This window comes from Hemitrygon akajei, chromosome 13, assembly GCF_048418815.1.
Source record: "Hemitrygon akajei chromosome 13, sHemAka1.3, whole genome shotgun sequence".
NCBI lineage: Eukaryota > Metazoa > Chordata > Chondrichthyes > Myliobatiformes > Dasyatidae > Hemitrygon > Hemitrygon akajei.
In genome coordinates, this window is record NC_133136.1 from 14180982 (window position 1) to 14206605 (window position 25624).

At 41.9% G+C, this 25624-nt stretch overlaps 1 protein-coding gene across 1 annotated transcript in view; it reads right to left on the reverse strand.

Annotated features, from left to right (window-relative positions):
• cplx4a (complexin 4a) overlaps window positions 1-25624 on the reverse strand; it is a 35827-nt gene that overhangs the window by 2253 nt on the left and 7950 nt on the right. The window contains exon 2 of the mRNA XM_073063925.1: window positions 7808-7895. Coding sequence (XP_072920026.1) covers window positions 7808-7895 — 88 coding nt within the window. The remainder of the gene's footprint in view (window positions 1-7807; window positions 7896-25624) is intronic.

The following is a 25624-nucleotide window of genomic DNA, read 5'->3' on the forward strand; positions in this document are numbered from 1 at the left end:
TCACCAACTGCATCTCAGTGTGGTATGGCAATTGTCCCATATCGGACCACAAAGCACTCCAGTGTGTGGTGAGAACTGCCCAGTGGATTATTGACACCCAATTGCCCACCATTGAGAACATCTACCATAAACACTGCCTGGGCAGGGCAAAAAGCATTATCAAGGATGTATCTCAGCCTAACCATGAACTTTTTACTCTCCTCCCATCCGGTAGGCGCTACAGGAGCCTCTGCTCCCTCACCAGCAGGCACAGGAAGAGATTCTTCCCTGAGGCTGTGACCCTGCTGAACCTCACATCACAGCGCTAAGCAGTATTGCACCCATATTATACTGTCTCAGTACTTTTATATTTGTGTGCTGTAACACTTACTTTTTATTCACAGTTATTTTGTAAATAACACTATTCTTTGCATTTCTGGTTAGATGCTAGCTGTATTTCATTGGCACAATGACAATAAAGTTGAATCTAATCAAATCTAATCTAAAAACTAAATAAGTTAAATAAATGGACATGGATCATTGCATAGAATTAATTAATTAATTAATTAAGTAAGTAAATAAATACTTATGCAGATAAATAGATTAGAAATGGATAAATGGATAAGTAGAAGAGTAAATCAAAGTCAAAAAGTCAAAATACATTTATTATCAAAGTATGTAAACAGAATACAACTCCAAGATCGTCCTCTTACAGGCAGACACAAAACAAAGAAACGCCATGGAACCTGTTCAACGAAACATCAAACACCCAAAACGTAAAAAAATAGACAGATAAGTAGCTGGATAGATCAATGTGAAATCAAATGTCTTTGCAAATGGGTAGCAGAGCAGAGGGCTGCTGTGGGAGTACTACTCTTAGCTTCTGTTTACACTGAATCCATAGGAGCTGAAGCACTGTTTTAACAGAAGCATCGCTATTATTTAAAAATGTACCTATGGGGCTGATCTCACCCTTTGCAAGGTTACACATGCACATTGCAACAACAGCAGCTTTTAGAGAATGTTTCTATGTTCACTTGTGATGTTCTTTTTGGAATTGAAGTTCACTGCATGAAAATGTCTGCAAAAGTTAAACCCAGGAGCAAAACCGCATTCCAGAATAAATAAACTATATACCTGTCTGGTGAAAATACTCAGCAGTTTTCATGGAGAAGCGACAACTGGATATGCAGAAGTGAACATGAATAAGGCATTGGTCAGATCACATTTTGAGTATTCTGAGCAATTGTGGATCACTTTTCTGAGAAAGGATGTCCTGGCATTGGAAAGGGTCCAGGGAGGTTCATGAGAATGAAAGGGTTAATCTATTAGGAGAATTTGATGTCTCTGGGTCTGACCTTGCTGGGATTTAAAAGAATGAGGAAGGGATCTCAGTGAAACCTATTGAATATTGAAAGGCCTAGATAAAGTGGATTAGGAGAGGATGTTTCCTATAGTGGGGGAGTCTAGGACCAGAGGGCACAACCTCAGAATACAAGGATATCCCTATAGAATAGAGATATAGGGGAATTTCTTTAGCCAGAGGGTGGAGAATCTCTTGAATTCATTGCTATAGGCAGCTGTGGAGGCCAAGTCATTGGGTATATTTAAATTGGAGGTTGATTGGATTTTGATTACTTATGGTGTCAAAGGTTACAGGGAGAAGGCAGGAGATTGGGGTTGAGAAGGATAATAAATCAGCCATGCTTGAAGCACCCCCTTTTTTAGATAAGGGGCCCAAAGCTGCTCATAATACTCCAAATGTGATGTGACCATTCCCTTATTCCTATTCCTATTCACTTCTGCATATTCAGTTTTTTCTTCTTCATGAAACGTGCTGAGTATTTTCACTGGTCAGGCCAATTTCTCATTTATTGTGGAAACTGGGTTTGCTCCTGCAATCAACGTTTTGCAGATATTTTCATGTAGTAAAGAAATCAACTGTTTTAACAGAAAAAGTTCCTCAACTCCTAAGGACCAAATGTCATCCCTGAGGAGTAGTTATAACAAAGAGTTGCTTCTGGTTCAAATTCCTTCTTTCATTCCGTCATTTGGCAAAATGGATTTGGAACCTGGTTTTCATCTAAAGCTCTTCAAGCATCTTGGACAAGTTCATCATTACCTAGGTGCTAATGGGATCAGGAAGCTATTGACAGTAATCGGTTGTCAGATTCCTTTCCTGTTTAATCTTTGCAACTAATTCTTCTCAGTCAGACTTCCAGTTTTTTTTTTCTTAAAGTGGCTCGGACCTAAAAATGGTCAGTATTACAAAGCAACATGGTGAATAATGACTGTAAAATAGCCCAGAAAAGTGAGAGAAAAACTGGAGACACAGAGGGCAGAATTAATGTTCCCTTTAGCTAAAGTTGTGTTTTGGGGCAGGATGCTCTAAGTAATTATGTCACAGAACCCTTTGCGACAGAGAAGTTTTACTTAATGTAACACAGAACGAAGCCATTTGACCAATTTGAGCAATCCCATCAGTCCCTTTTCATACTCTTTATTACAATTAGTTCTCCCTCACATGCCCTTGATTCTTTTGCAAATTGCTCACAAAAGGATGTAATTGTACAGTAAACAGCTAACTTGTCAGAAGGTCTTAATGATGAAGGAGAAAAGCAAAGCAGCCAGTGGAAACCCATGTGGTCACAGTCCAAAGACAACATCCCAGTCCAGAATTGAACTTGGGTCCCTGAAGGTATCTGCACCAGCAATCACAGTTCCACTGTGCTGCCATACCAGATTTCCTATTGCAACATTCTCCGAAGGAAGATTCAAAGTTAAGAAGGGACAAAGTATACTTATAAACATGAGAAATTCTTCAGATGCTGGAAATCGAAAGCAAAACACTGGAGGAACTCAGCCGGTCAGGCAGTCTCTATGAAAATGAATAAACGGTTGACATTGTGGGTTGAGACCCTTCTTCAGGACTGGAAAGGAAGGGGGAAAGTGTCAGAATAAAAAGCTGGGTGGGAGCTGGAGGATAGCCAGAAGGTGATAGGTGAAGCCAGGTGGGTGGGAAAGGTGAAGGGGAATCTGATAGGAGAGGAGAGTGGACCACAGGAGAAAGGGAAAGAGGAGGGGACCAGTGTGAGGTGATAGATGGGTGAGAAGAGGTAAGAGGCCAGAATGGGGAATAGAAGAAGAGGGGAGATGGTGGGACTTTTTTTTACTGGAATGAGAAATTGATATTCATGGCAGCAAGTTGGAAACTACCTAGGCAGAATATAAGATGTTGCTCCTCCACCCTGGCACAAGAGGAGGCCATGGACTGACATGTCACCACAGGAATGGGAATTAGAATTAAAGTGTTTGACCACTGGGAAGTTTCACTTCTGGTGGATGGAGCAGATTGTCTTAAGAGTCAGGAGGGCCTTCAGACTGCTGTTTGCATCACCACCTGGTAATGGAGGCTTCAATGCACTGGGTGGAAAGAAGGTGCAGAGGGTTGTAGAGACAGCCAGCTGTATCATGGGAACAAGCTTCCCTCACCATCAAGGACATCTTCAAAAGACTGCTCCCTTTGCTATCAGATTCCTGAATGGACAATGAGCCCATGTATACGACCTCACTATTTTTATTCTCTTTTGGTACTAGTTATTTTTTTCTTGTTGCTATTTATAGTATATTTTATGTATTGCACTGTACTGCTGTTGAAAAACCGCAAGTTTCAGAAAGGTTTTCTCTCCTTATTGCAACTTATTCTCCCTCACATGCCCTTTGTTTCTTTTGACAATTAGATGTAATTTTACAGTAAACATTCAACCCATCGTGAAGTCTTAGTGACGTAGAAGAAAACCAAAGCACCCACTGAAAACCCATGTGGCCACACTCCAAAGACAACACCCAAGAGCAGGATTGAACCTGGATCTGTGGAGGCATCTGTATCAACGACCATAGTTCCGCTGTGCTGCCCTATCAGCTTCCCTGTTGTTGAGGCCCACCAGTGGTCTGAGTTGACCGTGGATGACACATCCTAGCTGTCTACCTAATACACAAGCTGGGGCAGTATGATACAGAGAGCAAGCTGTTGCCCATACAGAGGCTCCCCCTCTCCACACAGCTGATGAATCCAAAGGACCAATGCAATTTGGCACCAGTAGAGTCGAAGGCATTGAACTCAGTGTTGGACTGCCTTTGTGTTCACTCCCAAAGCCTTCTCCATGAGTGGATATAGCCACAAGGCAGTGGAGGATTGAGTTCAGAGATTTTCTTTTTCTAGGTGAGCTGACAAGCTCCATCTGCCCAAAATGAGTGGTCTTAAGTTGCCAGTAACCCGCCTTCGCCCCATCTCCTGTAAGTAGGAATGGCTCTACTGGGCTTAGTAGCTGAGTGAAAGCCAGGAGCTGGATTTGGTTAGCAGAGGCTATTTCAGATGCATGCCAGTGGGAGCTCATCCCCACAACTTCCCCAGCTATGACGACCTTGAGGAACCACCAGCATACCTATTGCTGAATTATTGTGCCAAAAACAGCTCAAGGAGTCAACAGTTTCCCATAATGTTTTCTTGGTTAGAGTCATAGAAAAGCACAGCACAGAAACAGGCCCTTTTGCCCATCTAGCCTATGCCATAGCCTTTTAAACTGCCTACTTCCATCAGCCTGCACCGGGACCATAGCCCTCCATACCTCTACCATCAAAACCTCACGTAAAAGTTGAAATTGAGCTTGCATGCACCACCTTCACAGCCAGCTCATTTCACACTCTTACCACTTTCTGAGTGAAGAAGTTTCTCCTCATGTTCTCCTTAAAAGATTCACCTTTCATCCTTAACTAACCCTTGTCCACTGGTTGTAGTCCCACCCAACCACAGTGAAAAAAGCCTGCTTGCACTTGTTCTCTCTATACCCCTCATCATTTTGAATAACTCTATCAAATCTCCTCTTAGTCTTCTACGTTCTAAGGAATAAAGTCCCAACCTATTCAATCTTTCTTCATAACTCAGGTCCTCTAGACCCAGCAACATCCCTGTAAATTTTCTCTGTACTACTTCAACCTTATCTACATCTTTCCTGTAGGTAGGTGAAAACTGGACACAATTCTCCAAATTAGGCCTCACCAACAGCCTATACAACTTCAATATAACTTACCGTCTCCTGTACTCAGTACTTTGATTTATGAAGGCCAATGTGCCAAAAGCTTTCTTTACGAACCTATCCACCTGTGATGCCACTTTCAACGAAATATGGGGCTGCATTCCCAGCCCCCCTTGTTCTGCTGCACTCCTCTGTGCCCTACTGTTCACTGTGTAAAACCTACCCTGGCTGGTCCTACCGAAGTGCAACACATCACACTTGTCTGCATTAAATTTGATCTGCCATTTTTCCAGCTGATCTGGATCCCTTCCTCACTGTCCACTATACTCTCTGTCTTGGTGTCAACTGCAAATCTGCTGATCCAGTTAACCATATTATCATCCAGATCATTAATATAGTTGAGAAACAACAACAGGCTTAGCACCAATCTCCACTAGTCACAGACCTCCAGTCAGAGAAGCAACCATCTGCTGCTTTCTAGCTTCTCCCATGAAGCCAGTGCCTAATCCAATTTGCTACTTCACCTTGAATGCTGAGCAACTGAAACTTCTTTACTAACCTCCCATGCGGCCCTTTTCAAATGCCTTGCTAAAGTCCACGGAGACAACAGCCGCTTTCCTGGCAACTTCCTCAAAATCTCTATAAGATTCGTTAAATGTCATGTCTCTTCCACCCAAGTCACCTTGACCCTCATCTGTTGTCACCTATCACCTGCAAGTTTGTACTCTTTCTCCTACCCCCACCATCTTGTTCTGGCTTCTTCCCCCTTCCTCTCCAGTTCTAATGAAAGTTCTTGGCCTGAAACATCAGCTATTTACTCCCTTCCATAGATGCTGCCTGACCTGCTGAGTCCTCCAGCATGTTGTATATTGTTAAGGATGTCTTTTAGCCTTGTGGAGCTCCAAGAACTTGCGTTAAAGAAGTTATTAGCTGTACATCTTGTTATTGTTGGCGGGTTCAAAAAATGTTTTAGAACTGAGACAATTTCTCTCTTCAGGCGCTGTACCATTTCCCAGTGTGCAACCAATTCCTAATCCTCTCCTACCCATGTTCGTTCTATAAATTCTGTTGTGTATGGTCGCAGCAGCAGCCCCTCAGGATTCAAACAACTTGAACTTGTGTTCCTGGCTTTTCCTATAGATTTTTACTAGTCAAAGCCTAAGGTAAGAGGATGGAAGTCATATATAAGCCAGAACTAAACTTCCCTAAAGGACCCCACGGCACGGTGGGATAGTGGTTACAGTACCAATGACCCAGGTTCATTTCCCACTGTAGCCTGTAAGTACGTTCTCCCCATAACTGTGTGGATTTCCTCTGGGTGCTCCAGTTTCCTCCTGCATTCCAAAGATGTACTAGTTTATATGTTAGCTTGTAATGGAAAATTGCCCCGTGATTAGGCTTGGAGTAAATCAGGAGATGCTGGGCAGCACAGGTACAAAGGGCCAGAAGGGCCTATTCCAGCCTCCATGTCAATAAATAAATAAATAAATAAATAACATTTCATTGCCATCATTAAAGGTTTATTTCAGATTTGTTTTCATTTTCAGAACTTAAATTGCCATAATAAATCCAGACTGATATTTGAACCTAAGCATACTAATTCAATAATTTAATCGCTATGCCATGGAGCCCTGTAATTAACAGTACGGACTTTTGCAAAAGTTGGCAGAAACCCCCGACAGGGTTGTAACAGGGATGGCGCAGTAGCGTAATGATTAGTGCAATCACTTTACAATGCCAGCAACCTGGGCTCAATTCCTGCAGCAGACTGTAAGGATTTTGTACATTCTCCCTGTGACCACGTGGGTTTCCTCCAGGTGCTCCGGTTTCCTCACCCCTTTCAAAGATTTACAGGTTAGTAGGTTAATTGGAAACTCTGGGTGTAATTGGACTCATTGGGAGTAATTGGCCTGTTACCGTATTGCATCTCTAAATCAGGGTTTCCCAACCTTTTTTATGCCGTGGACCAATACCATTAAGCACAGGAGCCCTGTTCTTAGTAAATTAAAAAAAGGCATTTTTACAGATTACCTCGACTCCATGTCAGATTGCCTGGTGCAAGATCCATTAAAATTGGTCCAGTGACATCAGCCTTGATCAATTACAACAGGAACATCACAGAAGATTGCTACATGGTTGACATGCACTCAGTGGTCATATTATTAGGTACATCTGCTCATTAATGCAAATATGTAATCAACCAATCATGTGGCAGCAACTCAATGCATAAAAAGCATGCAGAGTGGTCAAGTGGTTCAGTTGTAGTTCAGACCAAACATCAGAATGGGGAAGAAATGTGACCTAAGTGACTGTGGAATGATTGTTAGTGCCAGATAGGGTGGTTTGAGTATCTCAGAGACTGCTGATTTCCTAGGATTTTTATGCACAACAGTCTCTAGAATTTACAGAGAATGGTGTGAAAAATCTAAAACATACCATGACTGAGGCATCTGTGGGTGGAAACACTTTGTTAGTGAGAGACGTCAGAGGAGAATGGTCAGACTGGCTTAAACTGTCAGGAAGGTGACAGGAACTCAAACAACCACATGTTACAACAGTGGTCTGCAGGAGAGCATCTCTAAATGCAAAACACACTGAACCAGGACGTCGATGGGCTATATCAGCAGAAGACCATGAACATACACAGTGGCCACTTGATTTGGTACAGAAGGTATCTAATAAAGTTGCCAATGAATGTACTTAGAAAACAATTCTTTGAAATAATTGCATCAGTGCTTTGTCACAATCATTTAACTTTTCTGAGCTGACACCAATAAAAATGTCTGTTTCACCTTTGGAAGCCTGTACTTTTCCCTTAAGTGGACCCTGAGAGATGCTCTTTCTGCTTTCTTCTGCGCAAAGATACCATCCCGTTCCATTCTGAAAACAAGAATGAACATATCTTTTCAATAGCAAATAAGACTCTCTTAACAGACACTTTGATTGCTAACTGTGTTGAACTGACCTTGATGATTAGTTCTTTGTAGGTGTTGGTTATAGAGGTTTTCAGCAGAAGAACCATGATAAAGACAAAGGCTAAAAATGGAGTACTGTCTTCAGCTTTGGTAAATAGTCACAACCCATTTTTCTTCTCCCTAGTCACTTACAGCCCATTGCCAAATTTGAATTCTTGAAGCTCAAAGTAAATGTATTATCAAAGTACCTAGATGTCACCAGATACAAACCTGAGATTCTGTTTTTTTGTGGGCATTCAAAGTTCAATGTAAATGTATCATCGAAGTACATATATGTCACTATATATAATCCTGAGATTCATTTTCTTGCAGGCATATTCAATAAATCCACAATAGAATAATAACCATAACAGAATGAATGAAAGACTGCACCAAATTGGGCACTCAACCAGTGTCCAAAAGAAAACAAACTGTGCACCTGTAAAAGGAAAAATGTAATAATAATAATCATCATAGTAATAAATAAATAAGCAATACATATTAAGTATATGAGATGAAGAATCCTTGAAAGTGAACCCATAGGTTGTGGGAACATTTCGATGCATTCACAGCGGAACAAAGAAATGCAATTGAATCAATGAAAAACGACACACAGAGAAAGACTGACAAACAGCCAATGTACAAAGGAAGGCAATTTATATAAATACAAATAAATAAATAAGTAATGAGAATATGAGTTGCCCAGTCCTTGAAAGTGAGGTTGCCAATGTTGAGGTGAGTAAAGTTATCTATGTTGGTCTTGGACAAGAGCTTAATGATTGTAAGGTAAAAACTTCCTGAACCTGGTGGCATGGGTCCTGAGGCTCCTATACCTCCTGCCTGATGGCAACAGCAAGAAGAGTGCATGGACTGGATGATGTGGGCACTGCTTTCTTGTGGCAGTGCTCCTTGTAGATGTGTTCAATGGTGGGGAGGGCTCATCACTTTCCGAGTGAATAAGATCCCCCTCATATTCCCCTTAAAAATCTCACTTTTCACCCTTAACAACCCATGACCTCTAGTTCTAGTCCCATTCAACCTCAGTTGAAACAGCCTATTTGCTATTACTCTATCTATACCCCTCATAATTTTGTATGCCTCTATCAAACTTCTCCTCATTCTCCTATGCTCCAGGGAATAATGTCCTAACCTATTCAACCATTTTCTGCAACTCAGGTGCTTCTTAAGGAAATTTAAGAGATTAGATGCAAAATTTATATTTGTAAGATGCAAATGTTTGAACTAGATTGTGAAACAGGAATAGATGTGGGCCAAATCTTCCCCAGAGGCTAATTTTATGTCTAAATGTAATTAAATTGCAACTGGACGAAGAGTCCTTAGTTTTCACTTCAGGGATCAGAGATGTTTTGTGCTCATGTGTCTCTTTAAACACAACTGGTCTAGTTGTTAAAAAAACAAAGTTGACACACGGAAGTTTTGGTGGATTTACCTAAGTGAAAAGGACTGGAAAGAATTCACTTCCAGTGATCAATATAGAGATCAATGCCGTATTAATGAATTGCCATTGATACAAACATTAAGCACGTCGAAACAAGAACTGAATCAAAAATAATTCCTGATCTGTCTGACCCAGGCTTTGTGTTGTACTTACTTTTACTAACTTATTGTGTACAAAATTAGGCTCTCAATATCTGATCCCTATTTTGTCGTATTGAAAGTTAATAGATTGAGTGAGCCAGGGCTTTTCCGTTTGGAGTGAAGGAGGATGAGAGATGACTTGACAAAGATGAACAAAATCATAAGGCTAGATCGAGTGGCTAGCCAAAGTCTTGATTTCAGTGTGGAAATGGCTATATTGAAGGGGTTTAATTTTAAGGTGATTGGTAGGAAGTATAAGGGGGATATCAGAGGTAGGTTTCTTACGCAGAGAATGGTGGGTGACTGCCACGCCCTGCAAGGGGTGAAGGTAAACGCTGATACATTAGGGACATTCAAGCAGCTCTTAGACAATAGACAATAGGTGCAGAAGTAGACCATTCGGCTCTTTGAGCCTGCACCGCCATTTTGAGATCATGGCTGATCATCTACTATCAATACCCGGTTCCTGCCTTGTCCCCATGTCCCTTGATTCCCCTATCCATAAGATACCTATCTAGCTCCTTCTAGAAAGCATCCAGAGAATTGGCCTCCACTGCCTTCCCAGGTGGTGCATTCCAGACCCCCACAACTCTCAGGGAGAAGTTTTTCCTTAACTCTGTCCTAAATGACCTACCCCTTATTCTCAAACCATGCCCTCTGGTACTGGACTCTCCCAGCATCTGGAACATATTTCCTGCCTTTATCTTGTCCAATCCCTTAATAATCTTATATGTTTCAATCAGATCCCCTCTCAATCTCCTTAATTCCAGTGTGTACAAGCCCAGTCTCTCTAACCTCTCTGCATAAGACAGTCCAGACATCCCAGGAATTAACCTCGTGAATCGTGAATCCTATATAAGCACATGAATGATAGAAAAATGGAGGGTTATGTGGGAGGGGAGGGTTAGATTGATATTCACATAGGTTAAAAGGTTGGCACAATATCATACGCTAAAAGCTCTGTACTGTATTGTAATGTTCTACATTCTATGAAAGTCTGACTCACAGCCAAATAATGAGGCCACACCATTGGCACATGGGGTGAATTGTGCATCACCTACTCATAATTTCTAATAAGTGCTTTCTAACCAACGCATTAGACTCTTTACAATTTGCCATTCTAAATAGATTATAATGTTTCAAAGATTTCAACTTCTATTTTAATTTAGTTTTCTCAGCTATTCTGAGGTTTCACTTAATTAATTGACTGAAGCTTTTGCATGTTTTCAATCCTTTTGAACTTTATTAAACCTATTTCACCTTATCAGATTTGAAGTAAAGCTATTGACTTGTGAATTAATTGAATTTGTTCTTGGGATGTGGGCATTGCTAGCAAAGCTGGAGCTGAATGCTTAATCCTGCACTTGAGCTAAGTGTCTTTTTTCTGAGGGTCAGAAGTTTGAGGTTATGTATTGTCCAGATTTCCTTATCCAAGGGGCTGTTATTCAAAATATATTTCAGTGATTTAGATAAGGACCCCACAAAGACCTTGACATCTATTTAGAGTTTGTTTTGTGCCTGCCTGCAAGAAGATGATTCTCAATGTTGTATATTTTATACATACTTTGATAATAAGTGTATTTTGAACTTTGAAGTTCTTGTGTAGTTATAGTTTACAGGTACTTTTTGATATCAAAGTACCTGTAAACTATATTAATAATAAAAAAATACAAGAATAAACCACGCATTGCCTTTTCATCCTTACATTCATAGTCAATATGTTAGTAGTGTTTTATTACAAGACTTAAAACCAACAGCATGCCACTCATGTGGCCCCTGGGGTGATACAGCACTACAATAATTGAGGGGCTTCCTCACCCAACCTGGCCCCTCCCTGCCCAGTAGTTGAAGAACCCCATGCTCTGATCCTTCCCCTCCAGCACCTTGCAATGACTATACCATGCTTCAGTGCTACCTTCTGCAGCATGGAATGCACCAGTCGGTAACTGATATCTCGACGTGCTGGTGGATCAACAAGTTTCGGGCAGATCAAAGGGTGTTTTTGATCTGCCACTGAGTTGATGATGGGCCAGCACTTTATGTCCATCACTGTGTCTGGCCCTGGGAACAGAGAGTCCTCTGGATATACTATCATAAAGGGAAGGGGAATAAATGTTCACTTGGCTGATTCTAGGAATGCTGGGTCAGAATCATTGGCATATGTCATGAAATTTGTTGTCTTTTTGGCAGCTGAACATTACAATACATGGAAATATAGAAAAAACTGTGAATTACAGTAAGTATGTTATACATAATAGTTAAATTAAATAAGTAGTGCAAAAACAGATTTTAAAAAAGTATTGTGGTAATGTTCTTGGGTTCAATGTCCATTTAGGAATCCGATGGCAAAGGGGAACAAGCTGTTCCTGAATCACTGAGTGAGTGCCTTCAGCTTTCTGAACCTCCTTCCTGATGGTAGCAATGAGAAGAGGGCATGTCCTAGGTGGTGGGAGTCCTTAACGATGGACAGCACCGCTCCTTGAAAGTGTCTTGGATACTAATGAGGCTAGCGCCCGTGATGGAGCCAACTAATGATGGAGTCACCAGCAGGAGAAGACATTCAGGTGATTTGTGTTGTATTCAATAGTTTAGATTGATGAAAGGAGATGTTGTTGATATGTATCTAACTCTGATGGGATGAATGCAGGCAGGTTGTTTTGTCTGGTTGGTTGGTGGGGGGGGGGGGGGAGTGCGTGGTGAAATATGTACCAGGGGTCAGGTCACAGGACATGGGGTTAGATATGGTTAGGGATCATTCAGGGGCTGTGAAATTATGAAGAGCATAATTATGCATTAATTAAAATGAGAATCAGTCTTCAGGATATGAAACCTACATAACCACTCATTAGCCACTTTATTGAGTATCTCTGTACCAAGTGAAGTGGATACTGAGTTTACATTCATGGTCTCTTGACCAGGTCTACATAAAAGCATGCAGACATGGTCAAGGGGTTCAGTTGTTGTTCAGACCAAACAACAAAATGGGGAAGAAATGTGATCTAAGTGATATCCTGATGAGCCCCCCATGAGAGACTCATCCAGAAAGTCATGAGGCATGGGATCAGTGGAACCTTGGCTGTTTGGATTAAAAATTGGCTTACAGGAAGAAGGCAGAGGGTAGTAGTGGAAGGAAAGTATTCTGCCTGGAGGTTGGTGACTAATGGAGTGCTACAAGGATCTGTCCTGGGACCCCTGCTCTTCGCGATTTTTATAAATGACCTGGATGAACAGGCAGAAGAATGGGTGAGTAAGTTTGCGGATGACACGAAGATTGGAGGAGCTGTGGATGGAGCTGCAGTTTGTCGAAGGTTACAAGAGGATATAGACAGGATGCAGAGTTGGGCAGAAAAATGGCAGATGGAGTTCAATCCGGATAAGTGTGAGGTGATGCATTTTGGATGGACAAAACAAAAGACTGAGTACAGGATTAATGGTCAGTTACTTAAGAGTGTGGATGAACAGAGGGACCTTGGGGTTCAAATCCATACATCCCTCAAGGTCGCTGCACAGGTTGATAGGATAGTAAAGAAGGCCTATGGGACGCTAGGCTTCATTAATAGACAGACAGACAGACATACTTTATTGATCCCGAGGGAAACTGGGTTTTGTTACAGTCGCACCAACCAAGAATAATGTAGAAATATAGCAATATAAAACCATAAATAATTAAATAATAATAAGTGAAATATTCCAAGTGGAAATAAGTCCAGGACCAACCTATTGGCTCAGGGTGTTTGACACTCCGAGCGAGGAGATGTAAAGTTTGATGGCCACAGGTAGGAATGACTTCCTATGACGCTCAGTGTTGCATCTCAGTGGAATGAGTCTCTGGCTGAACGTACTCCTGTGCCTAACCAGTACATTATGGGGGATTGGAGGATAGGAGAATTGAGTTCAAGAATAGAGAGGTTATGTTGCAACTCTACAAATCTCTGGTGAGACCACACTTAGAGTACTGTGTTCAGTTCTGGTCACCTCATTATAGGAAGGATGTGGAAGCTATGGAGAGGGTGCAGAGGAGATTTACCAGGTTTGGAGAACAAGTCATATGAGGCAAGGTTAGCAGTGCTGGGACTTTTCTCTTTGGAGCGTAGAAGAATGAGAGGGGACTTGATAGAGGTCTACAAGAATATGAGAGGCATAGATAGGCTGGATAGCCAGTACCTGTTTCCCAGGGCATGAATAGCAAACACCAGAGAGCATATGTACAAAGTTAAGGGAGGGAAGTCTGGGGAGACATCAAGGGTAAGTTTTTTACACAGAGGGTTGTGAGTGCCTGGAATGGCTTGCCAGGGATGGTGGTGGAGGCTAAAACATTAGGGGTATTTAAGAGTCTCTTGGACAGGCACATGGATGAAAGAAAAATAAAGGGTTATGGGGTAGCGTGTGTTTAGTACTTTTTTTAAAGGAATATATGGGTCAGCACAACATCGAGGGCTGAAGGGCTTGGACTGTGCTGTAATATTCTAGTGTCTAGTGTCTAGTGACTTTCCTGAATATCCTGATGAGAGACCTAGGTGAGGATGGTTTGGACCCAAGTGCTGCATTATTCGAGGCTAGAACATTTTCATGCATGAACAGTCTCTAGAGTTTGTAGATAATGGACCAAAAACAGAAAAAAAACATCCAATGAGCAGCAGTTCTGCAGGCAAAAACACCCTCTAAATAAGAGATTTCAAGAGAGAACGGCAATATTTCACTAGGAGTTTCAGGAGATTTGGTTTGTCACCTAAGACACTTGAAAACATCTATAGATGTACTGTGGAGAGCATTCTAATAGGCTGCATCACTGTCTGGTATGGGAGGGGCTACTGCACAGGACTGAAAGAAGGTACAGAAAGTTGTAAAATTAGTCAGCTCCATCTTGAGTACTAGCCTCTGTAGTATCCAAGATACCTTCAAAGCGGAGTGCCTCAGAAAGGCAGTGTCCGTTATTAAGGACCCACATCACCCAGGACTTGCCCTCTTCTCATTGTTACTGTCAAAAAGGAGGTATAGAAGCTTGAAGGGACACAATCAGCGATTCAGAAACAGCTTCTTCCCCTCTGCCATCTGATTCCAAAATGGACATAGAACCAATGACCACTACCTCACTTCTTTTATATATTATTTCTGTTTTTGCACTATTTTTTAATTTAACTATTTAATGTACATATATACTTACTGTAATTGATTTACTTATTTCTATATTATCATGTATTGCATTGCACTGGTGCTGCTAAGTTAACAAACTTCACGACATGCATTCGTTAGTCTCGCAAGACCATGGATCTGCGCTTGGTAAGTCTTCTCCAGGGCGTAGGCCTGGGCAAGGTTGTATGGAAGACCGGCAGTTGCCCAAGCAGCAAGTCTCCCCTCTCCACGCCACCGATGTTGTCCAAGGGAAGGGCAAGGGCCGATACAGCTTGGCACCAGTGTCGTCGCAGGAGTTGCCAGAGCGAGGTTGAAGGCAACGTCGGACTGCCTTAGGGACTCCAGCTCCGGATTTGTCCTCAGGGTTTACTCCCAAAGCCTTTCCCATGAGTGGGTATAGCTGCAAGGCAGCAGAGGTTTGAAATCAGAGTTTTCCCTCTCTCAGCCTTCCCAGGCTGACGAGCTCCATCTACCCGAAACACTGGTTTTAAGGTGCCAGGACCCGCCTTTACCCCTTCTCCTGTCCGTAGAAACAGTTCCACCGGGCTTAGAGACTAAGCCACATGAGAAGGCTAGGAGGACTTGGTTGTCAGAGGCTATTTGAGGCGCATGCCGTGAGGAGCACTTTTCAGTAATGGGAGCTTGTCCAACTTAGGTTTAATATCATGACAAATGCCTGTGATATTAGACCTAAGTTAACAAATTTCACATTTGCCAGTGATTCATTCAAGCTACAGGAAAACAATATTAACTCAAATAACTATGTGTTAGAACAGTGGTGTGTGGAAGAGCATCACTGAATGCAAAACACCTTGAACCTTGAAGTGGATGGGCTACTGGAGCAGATGATCAGGAGCAAGCACTCAGTGTCCACCTCACTAGGTACAGAAGGAAGCTAGTAACATGGCCACTTAATATATATGAAAGACATTCTTTGAACTTAGCTGGACTGAACTGAAATCAGACTCTGCCAGCACAAATACCAAACACTGCCACTAGAAAGAAAGGAGGGACCTGCAGAGTAACCGTCCAAAAAATGGCAGCCGCAGTGATACACAGTACATAAAATGCGCAGAAACCATAGGAGAAGAATATATAAAATGCAATCCTTCCTTTCAAAGTCCAAGGCAACAATTCCATTGATAGAAATAAGCATTTGCAATTCAGCATTAACACTAAAAGCTTTGAAATTCAAGGTTATTTCTTGTTGATCGAAGGAGCAATTCAGTATTTCATTTGGTTAAGGACTCAATATGAATCAATTTTCATCTGACAACAAAGGGTAGTGCCACTTGACAAAGTATAAATTAAAGGGACCAATCTGTTATGAGCATGGCTCGAAATACTCACTTAATGACAACGAATTTACCTGGACTCAATGTCTGAAGGCTGAAGCCAAAGAAATGAAGCAACACAGCTAAGTATATTAATTCTAGAATAATCTCATGGCTTTTAAAGGACTCATCAGTTTTTTGATTTTGTAGATACTCTTTTCTGTCCAACATTCAAAGTAAATTTAATATCAAAGTAAAAACGTATGTATATGTCACTATATGATACCTTGAGTGTTTTTGCAGGCGTTTACCAGGAATAAAAGAAATACAATAGAATTTAGGAGGAACCATACATAACAAAGACTGACAAACATGAAATATGCAAAAGAGGACAAATCTTGCAAATTGTACATTTTAAAAAGTCAATTTATAATATTGCGAGCATGAGCTGTAGAATCCTTGAAAATGAGTTGTTAGGTGAGGAGTCCGTTCAGTGCTGAGGTGAGTGCAGTTGTCCACACTGGTTCAGGAGTCTGATAGTTGTGGGGTAATAACTGCTCTTGAACCTGGTGGTGTGGGGTCTAAGGGTCCTGTACCACCTGCACATTGGTAGTAGTGAGAAGAGAGCATGGCCTCGATGTCAGGTGTCTGTGAATCAATTCGCAGTTGTCAGGTTGATGAGAGAACGGTACTGCAATTTGACATCTGACCGTCAGCCGAGGACAGCATGGTAGCATAGCGGTTAGCATAATGCTTTACAGCCCCAGCTGTAAGATCGATGTTCAATTCCTGCTGCTGTCTGTAAGGAGTTCGTACATTCTCCCTGTGACTGCATGCATTCCTCTGGGTGCTGGGGTTTCCTCTCGCTTTCCAAAGATGTACAGTATGAGTTAGAATTGGTAAGATTTGGGCACCGGAAGTGTGGCAGCACTGGAGGCCCACCCAACACAATCATCACTGGTTTGTTTCAACAGAAATGATACATTTCACTGCATGTTTCGATATATGTGTAATAAACAAAGCTAATCTTTTCAATCAGAGCAAAACTGTAAAGAGATTTTCTGAGCAATCATACTTCCAGAAAAAAAGCTATAATCCAAAAATTATCATTTAGAAAAGTTGTATGTTCAGTCCAAGTCATTTGTAGTATCCGAAGGAATGTATTGTATTGATGAAGAGTTATGGCATACTTATTTTCAATGGTTAGGGTACTGAGCATAACATTTGGGAAGTTATATCGCAACTATATTAAACTTTGACTAGGCCATATTTGGAATATACTATTCTGGTCACACATAACAAGTAAGGTGTGGAGGCTTTTGAGAGATGCTGAAGGATTCAGCAGGGTGTTGCCTAGATCAGAGATATTAGCTGATAGAAGCTTACAAAACTATGAGAGACAGAGATAACATAACGTATAAAATGCTGGAGAAACTCAGCAGCTCGGGCAATATCTATGGAGAGGAATAAAGAGTCATTGCTTTGGGCCAAGAGCCTTCGTTAGAACATGATGAATTTTGATTTTATCCTTACTGTTATCTAGGTTGAGTGGGTGCGAAGGGGATGCTCCCTATAGTGGGAGAATCTGGGACCAGAGGTCATAGCCTCAGAATAGAAGGACACCCTTTAGAAGAGAGATGAGAAGTATTTCTTTAGCTTGCGAGTGGTGAATCTGTGGAATTAATTGTTGCAGATGGCTTCTTAGGCCAAGTCGTAGGGTATATTTAGAGCAGAGGTTGATAGGTTCTTGATTAATCAGGGTGTGAAAGGTAATGGGGAGAAGCTGAGAATGGGGTTGAGGGGCATAATCAATCTGCCATGATGGAATGGTGAGCAGACTCAATGGGCCAAATGTCCTAATTCTGCTCCTATGTCTTATGGACTTATGGTCTATGTCTTATGTTTTATTTTTCTAGCTATGAGCGAAAAGAGGCTGAAAACATAATTGGTAGAAGAGCTTAATATCTATTTCCATGGGATTCTCTAAATAAGAGTGGGGGAGCTACTCAAAGAGGATAAGATTTCATAGTAACCCCAGCGGAATGTGGTTATGTTGCTCATACTATTTCACTGAGGCTTGGAAAGTTAATTCCACTGTGTCTGAGAGTATGCAACTTGTATCACTAACTTGTATTTGACAAACTGAAAAAAAATTAGTACCATAGATTTGGTTATATCAGCTTTGGGTCAAAACAATTGCCATTTTCCTCTTTATTTTGCAGAGTGCTGATAAAATAGTTTTTAAATCCCATTTCCTTTTCCTTTAATAGATCACTAATCCTTTTTGTAAACTGCTTAAAGTTATTTTGTTTCTGCCTAGCTTAGCCTAGTCCATGTCAGTCTTTGATTTCCTAAAATATTAATTGGAATCTGTATCTAAACTGTAAGCAATCCTGCTGGCTGCTAATTTTAACTCTAATTCATAATGCCACAGTTAATCAATTTTCTGCTTTGGGAGTTGTAATTTCACTACCATTATAACTTCAGTCTTCCTTGCACTTTTTAAATAAATCACAGTTAACCTATTTTACCTCAAAACAATCTGCTTCCTGAGCATATTCTTTTTCATTTATAATTTAGTCATTCTGCAAATGACTCCAGGGCCAGCAAAGATTTATATATTTTGTTTATTTTGAGATGCAGCGTGGAATAGGCTCTTTTGGCCCTTCAAGCTGCATCACCCAGCAATCCCTCCCTCCTCCTGATTTAACCCTAGCCCAATCACCAGACCATTTACAATGACCAATTAACCTACTTGACCAGGATATCTTTGGACTGTGGGAGGAAACCAGAGCATCCAGAGAAGACCCACACATTCCATGGGGAGGATGTACAAACTCTTTACCAAGGATACCGGGATTGAACTCTGAACTCTGACGTTCTGAGCTGTAATAGCGTCGCAGTAACCACTACAAGACTACAGCCTTTTTTCTGTTAAAATCTCCAAGTGGAGATCAGATCTCTGTCGTGGTGTAAGAACCTCACAGTAGCTTAGCAGTTAGCACAACACTATTACAGTTCAGGGTGCTCCAGAGTTTGGAGTTTATTCCGACTTTGAATGTAAGGAGTTTATATGTTCTCCCCATGACTGTGTGGTTTTCCTCTGGGTGCTCCCGTTTCCTCCCACAGTCCAAAAACAAACTGGTTAGCGGGTTAATTGGCCATTGTAAACTGTCCTGTGATTAGGCTAGTGAATGGTCTGTTCTGCACTGAATCTCTAAATAAATAAATAGAACCTTACCATTTGAGACTTGTTGCTGCATAATCCTGTCAAACTACATGTTGAGGGGCTGGAGCAGTTTGGGAGAGAATGGCAGACACGTTGGAATCTGTGCTGGATTGGGGGCTGGTTCCTCCCATTGGTGCTGCCCTCCAGTGTTTGCTCCTGGAAAACAAGCTGGATTGCTTTCACCTCTGGCTGTGGGAGATGAGGAACTGCTATGTGCTTGTTCTTGCAGAAAAGTGGCTCCAGGACAATGCGCCATGCAGCATCAAGCTTCAGGCCATGCCACTCAGGGACTTGTGCTAATATATTTTTGTGATTGTTTGTACTATTGTATCTACAGTATATGTGCTGTGACTGTACAGTACTTTGTAAAAGCCTTAGGCACACTAGATTTTTATATGGTTTCAAATGTTATTGCCTCCAGACAGCCCTGATCTCAACATCATCAAAGTTGTCTGAGTCATCGTCAAAGTCATCATCAACTTTTTACCTGGAGAGACAGAAACAAGCGAGATAGCCAAAGCCTGTATGAATTGTGACAACTTCTCCAAGATGCTTGAAACAATCTACCAGCCGATTTTCTTATAAAACTGCACGACAGCATACCTAAGAGAATTGATTCAGATGCAAAGGGTGAACACATCAAATATTGATTCAATTTAGTTTTTTTACTGTTTACTGCTCTTTATAATTTTTTTGATATTTAGAAACTCTAGATTTCATTTGCTTTATGATTTTGTTAACATGTGCCTCAGATTTTTGCACTGTACTGTATGTTTTGACAAAGGGTGATCCTTGCAGGACAGTGGCTGTATTTCATTAGGAGTTTGAGGAGATTTGCTTTGTCAACTAAAACACTTGCAGACTTCTACAAATGTACCTTGGAGACCATTCTGACTGATTGCTTCACTATCCGGTACTGGGGGGGGAAGGGTGGCGCGCTGCTGTACAAGATTGAAATAGGTTGCAGAAACTTGTCAAATTAGTCAGCTCCATCATGGGCAGTAGCCTCCATAGCATCCAAGACATCTTCAAGGAATTGGTGTCTTAGGAAGGTGGTGTCCATCACTAAGGACCCCCACCACCCAGGGCATTCCCTCTTCTCATTGTTACCATTGGGAAGGAGCTATGGAAGCCTGAAGGAACAAACTCAGTGATTCTTCCCCTCTGCCAACTGATTCCTAAATGGACATTGAACCCATGAACACTACCTCAATACTTCCTTATTTTTATTTTAGCACTACTTATTTTAACTTAACTATTTAATAGACATATAGTTACTGTAATTCAGTTTTTCTTATATTTATCTATGCATGTATTTCATTGTACTGCTGCCATAAAGTTAACAAATTTTGCGATATATGACGGTGATATTAAACCCAATTCTGATTCTGATCAAACTAAAAAAGACAAGTTCTCTTCCTGTTCCTGCAAAGCTGCAGAAGCCTCAGGAGCCACACCACTAGGTTCAGGAACAATTATTACCCCACAACAATCAGGCTCTCGATCCAGAGAGGATAACTTCACTCAGCTTCACTTGCCCCATCATTGAACTGTTCCCACAATCAAGGGACTCATTTTCTAGGACCCCCCCCCATCTTAAGTTCTCGATATTTATTGCTTAATTATTTATTATTATTGTTTAGTTATTTGTTATTATTTGCACAGTTTGTTTTCTCCTGCACTCTGGTTGAATGCCCTAGTTGGGCAGTCTTTCATTGATTCTGTTATAGTTATTATTCTATGGATTTGTTGAGTGTTGATGGCTGTTCTTCCTTTGTGAAGATCAGGAGGGAAGAAGAGTCCTCAGGAGTGACGGCACAATCGTTGGTGACTGTAGAGGCCAGTTCTGGATCTGCAGTCTCGAGTGCAGTAGGGACACAGGGACAGCTGGGATGCCGGCGCTGTGTCCTTCCTGTGTCTCCTTTTCTCTACAGCAGTCACTCCTCTGGATTCCTCAAAATACTTGGCTGCTCCATGGATCAGCATTCTTCAGCAGTCTGTCACAAGCCAGCTGCTGCCACTGGTTGACCTCGATATTTGCCTGGGAGATCTGCTGCTTAAGCTGGCCTCTCTACCTCTTCCACAGGGTACCACGATCCCTCTTGCCCCGAGAGCGCTCTCCATAGAGTACTGCTTTTGGTAACCTGGAGTTGTCCATGTGAGACATGTGGCCTGGCCAGCAGAGCTGCTGGAGCAGCAAAGTGGCTTCAACTGTTCCACAATGGTACAGTGAGCTGTGACGACAGCTGTGACTGAAAGGTTGTAGGTTGCGTATCAGAGTTTTCCTTCTCCAAGACAGACTGCCTGGCAAGGCCAACAATTCCCATCTACCCTGGTTTGGAATTGGAGTTGTCCTTCTCCTCAGCTGGCTGCCAGCTGAGGCTGATGAGCCCAGCCTGCCCATCCAGTTATACCGCTGGACACTTGTTCACACCATAACATAGCAAACTCAGTAAGAACAGGGTGGTGGCTGTTGATGGCGTTGTAGTGTAGGAGAGGCCATATGTAAGTGACTTCCTGCATGGCCAGCCAAACAGTGGTCCTGCAGCTATCACTACACCTGGAAAGGAGGGGCCATGGGAGACGTTTCACCTTCCTTAAGTGAGCAGGATGTCCAGCCCAGGACTCACCCATCCCCGTAGATATGTTGAGTATACCCACAAGAAAAGGGTTGCTTATGGTAACATATATACACTTTGAACTTTGAATTGCACACAGAAAGGTGTTTTTATTGATGTCATGATATATTGCTAGGATTATTTGAATAGATCAGTCATGATATCTGAAAGTCCTTGAAAAGAACCATTCAAAATCATTTTTGCAAGTGATTTCTTCATTCAAAGATTATTTTAACCACAAATTTACGGACACCCACCCTGGTCATTCTCTCTTTCCCCCTCTCCCATCGGGCAGAAGGGTACAAAAAGCACGTATCTCAGGCTGAAGGATAACTTCTTTCCCACTGTTATCAGACTTTTGATTGGACCTCATATGGTAAGGTGGACACTCACAATCGACCTCATTATGACCTTGGACTTCATCCTCTACCTCCTCTGCACTCTTTCGCAAGTGGTTACACTTTATTCTGCATTGTTATCGTTTACCTTATTCTAGCTCAATGCATTTGATCTGTATGAACAGTATGCCAGCCAGACAAACTTTTCACTGTATCTTGGTACATGTGACAATAATAAACCAACTCCAATTCCAATACCAATCATTCGGAAACCCTTCCACAGAACATATGAACATTTCCTTGCTGGTCAGCTACCAGCTAGGAGGGACTGCTTTCTCTTTAGTATCTTGCTTTCCCCTTTTCCACTTCAAGGGCAAAGCCTTTCTCTTCAACCCAGGCTATTGGCAGATGGAGAATGTGATGCCACTGAGGCTGATGAATGGCTTGTGGCTCTCCTCTTGTGATGTCTATATGTGGAGATAGTCTAGAGGAGGTTCACGAGAATGATACCAGGAATGAAAGGGTTAATGTAAGAAGAGCATTTGATGGCCCTGGGCCTGTACTCACTGTAGCTTAGAAGAATGAAGGGGAATCTCACTGAAACTTACTGAATATTGAAAGGTAGAGTGGATATGAGGAGGATGTTTCCAACAGTGGGAGTGTCTAGGATCAGAGTGGACAGCCTCAGAATAGAAGAATGACCCTTTAGAACAGAGATGAGGACGAATTTTTTGCCACAGGTGGCTGTGGAGGTCAAGTCATTGGGTATATTTAAAGCAGAGATCGATAGGTTCTTCAATAGTAAGGGGATCAAAGGTTACAGAGAGAAGGCAGGAGAATGGGGTTCAGTGGGATAATAAATCACCCATGATGGAATGGTGGAGCAGACACAATGGGCCAAATGGCCTAATTCTGCTCCTATGTCTTTTGGTCTTATGGTTTTTCCTGAAGTATGCTTTCTGTACATATCTCTGACCACCATGAGTGTGGGTGAACTGGCAACAGAGGATCCGTTTGGCTGTATGACAATCTGGCATGTGTACAACATGTCTGATCATTGCGAAAATAGGCAGATTACCTAAATTTCAGGAACCCTCTGGTTTCTAATAACATAATTATTTTATTGCTTTCCTGGCCACTGTGACATTTCCTTTTCACACAGCTATGCCTTGGGCTGGATTGATTGATATTCCTTAAAAGATAGAGTTTATATGAAAATACTAAAAAAAACAGATGCTGGAGATCTGAAGTAAAGACTGAAAGTGCTGGAAACACTCAACGGGTCAGGCAGCATTTGTGGAAAGACATCCAGCACTTCCACCTAAAACTTAAAGGAGCTATGTTGGCTCTGAAAGCATGGAAGTTCTTGCAGGCTGCCCTCAGAACAACCCTTGCTGATTTGATGCAAAAAATGTACTCGTGACAAATAAAGTTAATCTCATTCTTTATCCTTATGGGCAGAAGAGAGACCCCAATGATCCTCTCAGCAGTCCTGTAATCCATTGTAGGGACATGTGACCTGATGCCTCGCAATTCTAGAACCAGGTGGTGGTGCAGCTGGTCAGGACTCTCGATGGTGCTCCTGTAAAAATTGGTTAAAACGGCGGGTGGGGGAGAAGCCTCACTCACTGCAATCTGGTCCGGAAGTGCAGACACTGCTGTGCTTTCTTGACCGTTGAGATTGTCCGTTATGTGCACTCCTAGGAACTTGGTGCTTTTAACTCTCTCCTCTCTGTGCAGTGAGGAATGGTCAGTCTGCACTGTCCTGAAGTCCAATATCACCTCCTTGGTCTTGTAGATGTTAAGCCTCAAGTTGTTGTGCTTGCACCATTCTACCAGCCGCTCTACCTCCTCTCTACACCATCTAGTTGTCATTGTTGATGAGGCCAACCATTGGAGTGTCATCTTTGAACATGATGATTCGGTTTGAACTGGATCTCGTAATACAACGATATGTCAGCAGCGAGGACAGCAGAAGGCTGAGCACTCAGCCCTAGGGGGCACCGGTGCTCAGTGTGATGGAGCTAGAGATGTTTCTGTAAACATGGAATAACTGTGGCCTTCCTGTCAGGAAGTCCGAGATTCAGTTAGTGTACAAAGAGACGTCTTGAAACACTTGACATCCAGAGATCCTCTGGATCACAAAAGCATAGGGCTCCAACATACATTCATATGATGCAATGAACTATAAGTTACAAAGCTCATGATGACCTATAAAATTCAACAGCAAAAGCTGCTGTTTTTAATTATTTCCAATTAATTTAGACCATAAGACATGGGAGCAGAATTATCCCATCTGGCCCATCGAGTCTGCTCTGCTAATCGACATTGGCTTATTTATTTTCCCTCTTAACTACACTCTCAGCCTTTCCCCATAACTTTGATGCTCTTGCTAATTAAGTACACATCAACTTTTGCTTTAAATATGCCCAATGACTAGGCCTGTACAGGCAACTGTGACACAAGGGGTCCATGGACCTCAGGTTGAGAGCACCCGATCTTAGCTTTCAATATCCAGTAGGGTGCAATGAGATTCGACCCCCCTCCCCCCCCCGGCCATTCTTAAAAACTACAGAGTATATAAAACACTCCTCATACATTAACCCTTCCAATTTTATTCTGAGGCCATCTTCATTATTAATCTATTGAACTCGTTATTTATTGTCTATATATGAATCCAAGATATTTTGTTTGTGTGAATGTACATCTATGAGATTGTGTCCCTGAGTTCACTTTTGCAATCTGGACGTTGATTTCCTGAACATAATACCCACAGTGAGGACAGATTACAGACCATTTCCTCAAAATGCAAAATGCCCCAGAAATCAACTACTGGATTCTTTTTAAAAAATAAAAGGCTGATTTTAATGCGTCTTTTTAGAAAGATTAATTCATCAAAAAGCTCTAACAGAAGGGATTGCTGTTTAAGGCCAAAGGAAAACATAATTCAAATTTACTTAGTCTGATCAAACCATTCAGGAATTGAACTACATTTTGCTACACTGCTACAGCAATTTTAAGATACACCGTTTTCCATTTAAAAGATCAATAAATTAAACAAAATGTGGCCTACAGTTTGGGGATTGAAATCATACTGAACCAGAGGCATGAGCAGATATCTAAACACTAAGGAAGTTCTTCATTTTTAGAGAAAGGCATTGAATCTGTCCTCTTGTGTACATAGAAGAGGATGGATTTCCTTGATGGGGAATGCCTGTGCGTAACATTGTTTAATGTGGGGAGGCAGAATGAGGGGCAGCCACCATACGGTCATTGAGAAATCGGGGTCAGAGTCCAGTGGCCTGGAGCACAACATTACTAGGGACCCTTCACTACTGCAGCCTTCCTTCCCCTTCACTGCTGTTCTGATATGTCATCATCTTCCAACAACTCCCCTGTTGATATCCTGGTTGGATCGCTCTTTGTCTGGACCCTACACCTTGACCTTTGCACCATGGGTGACC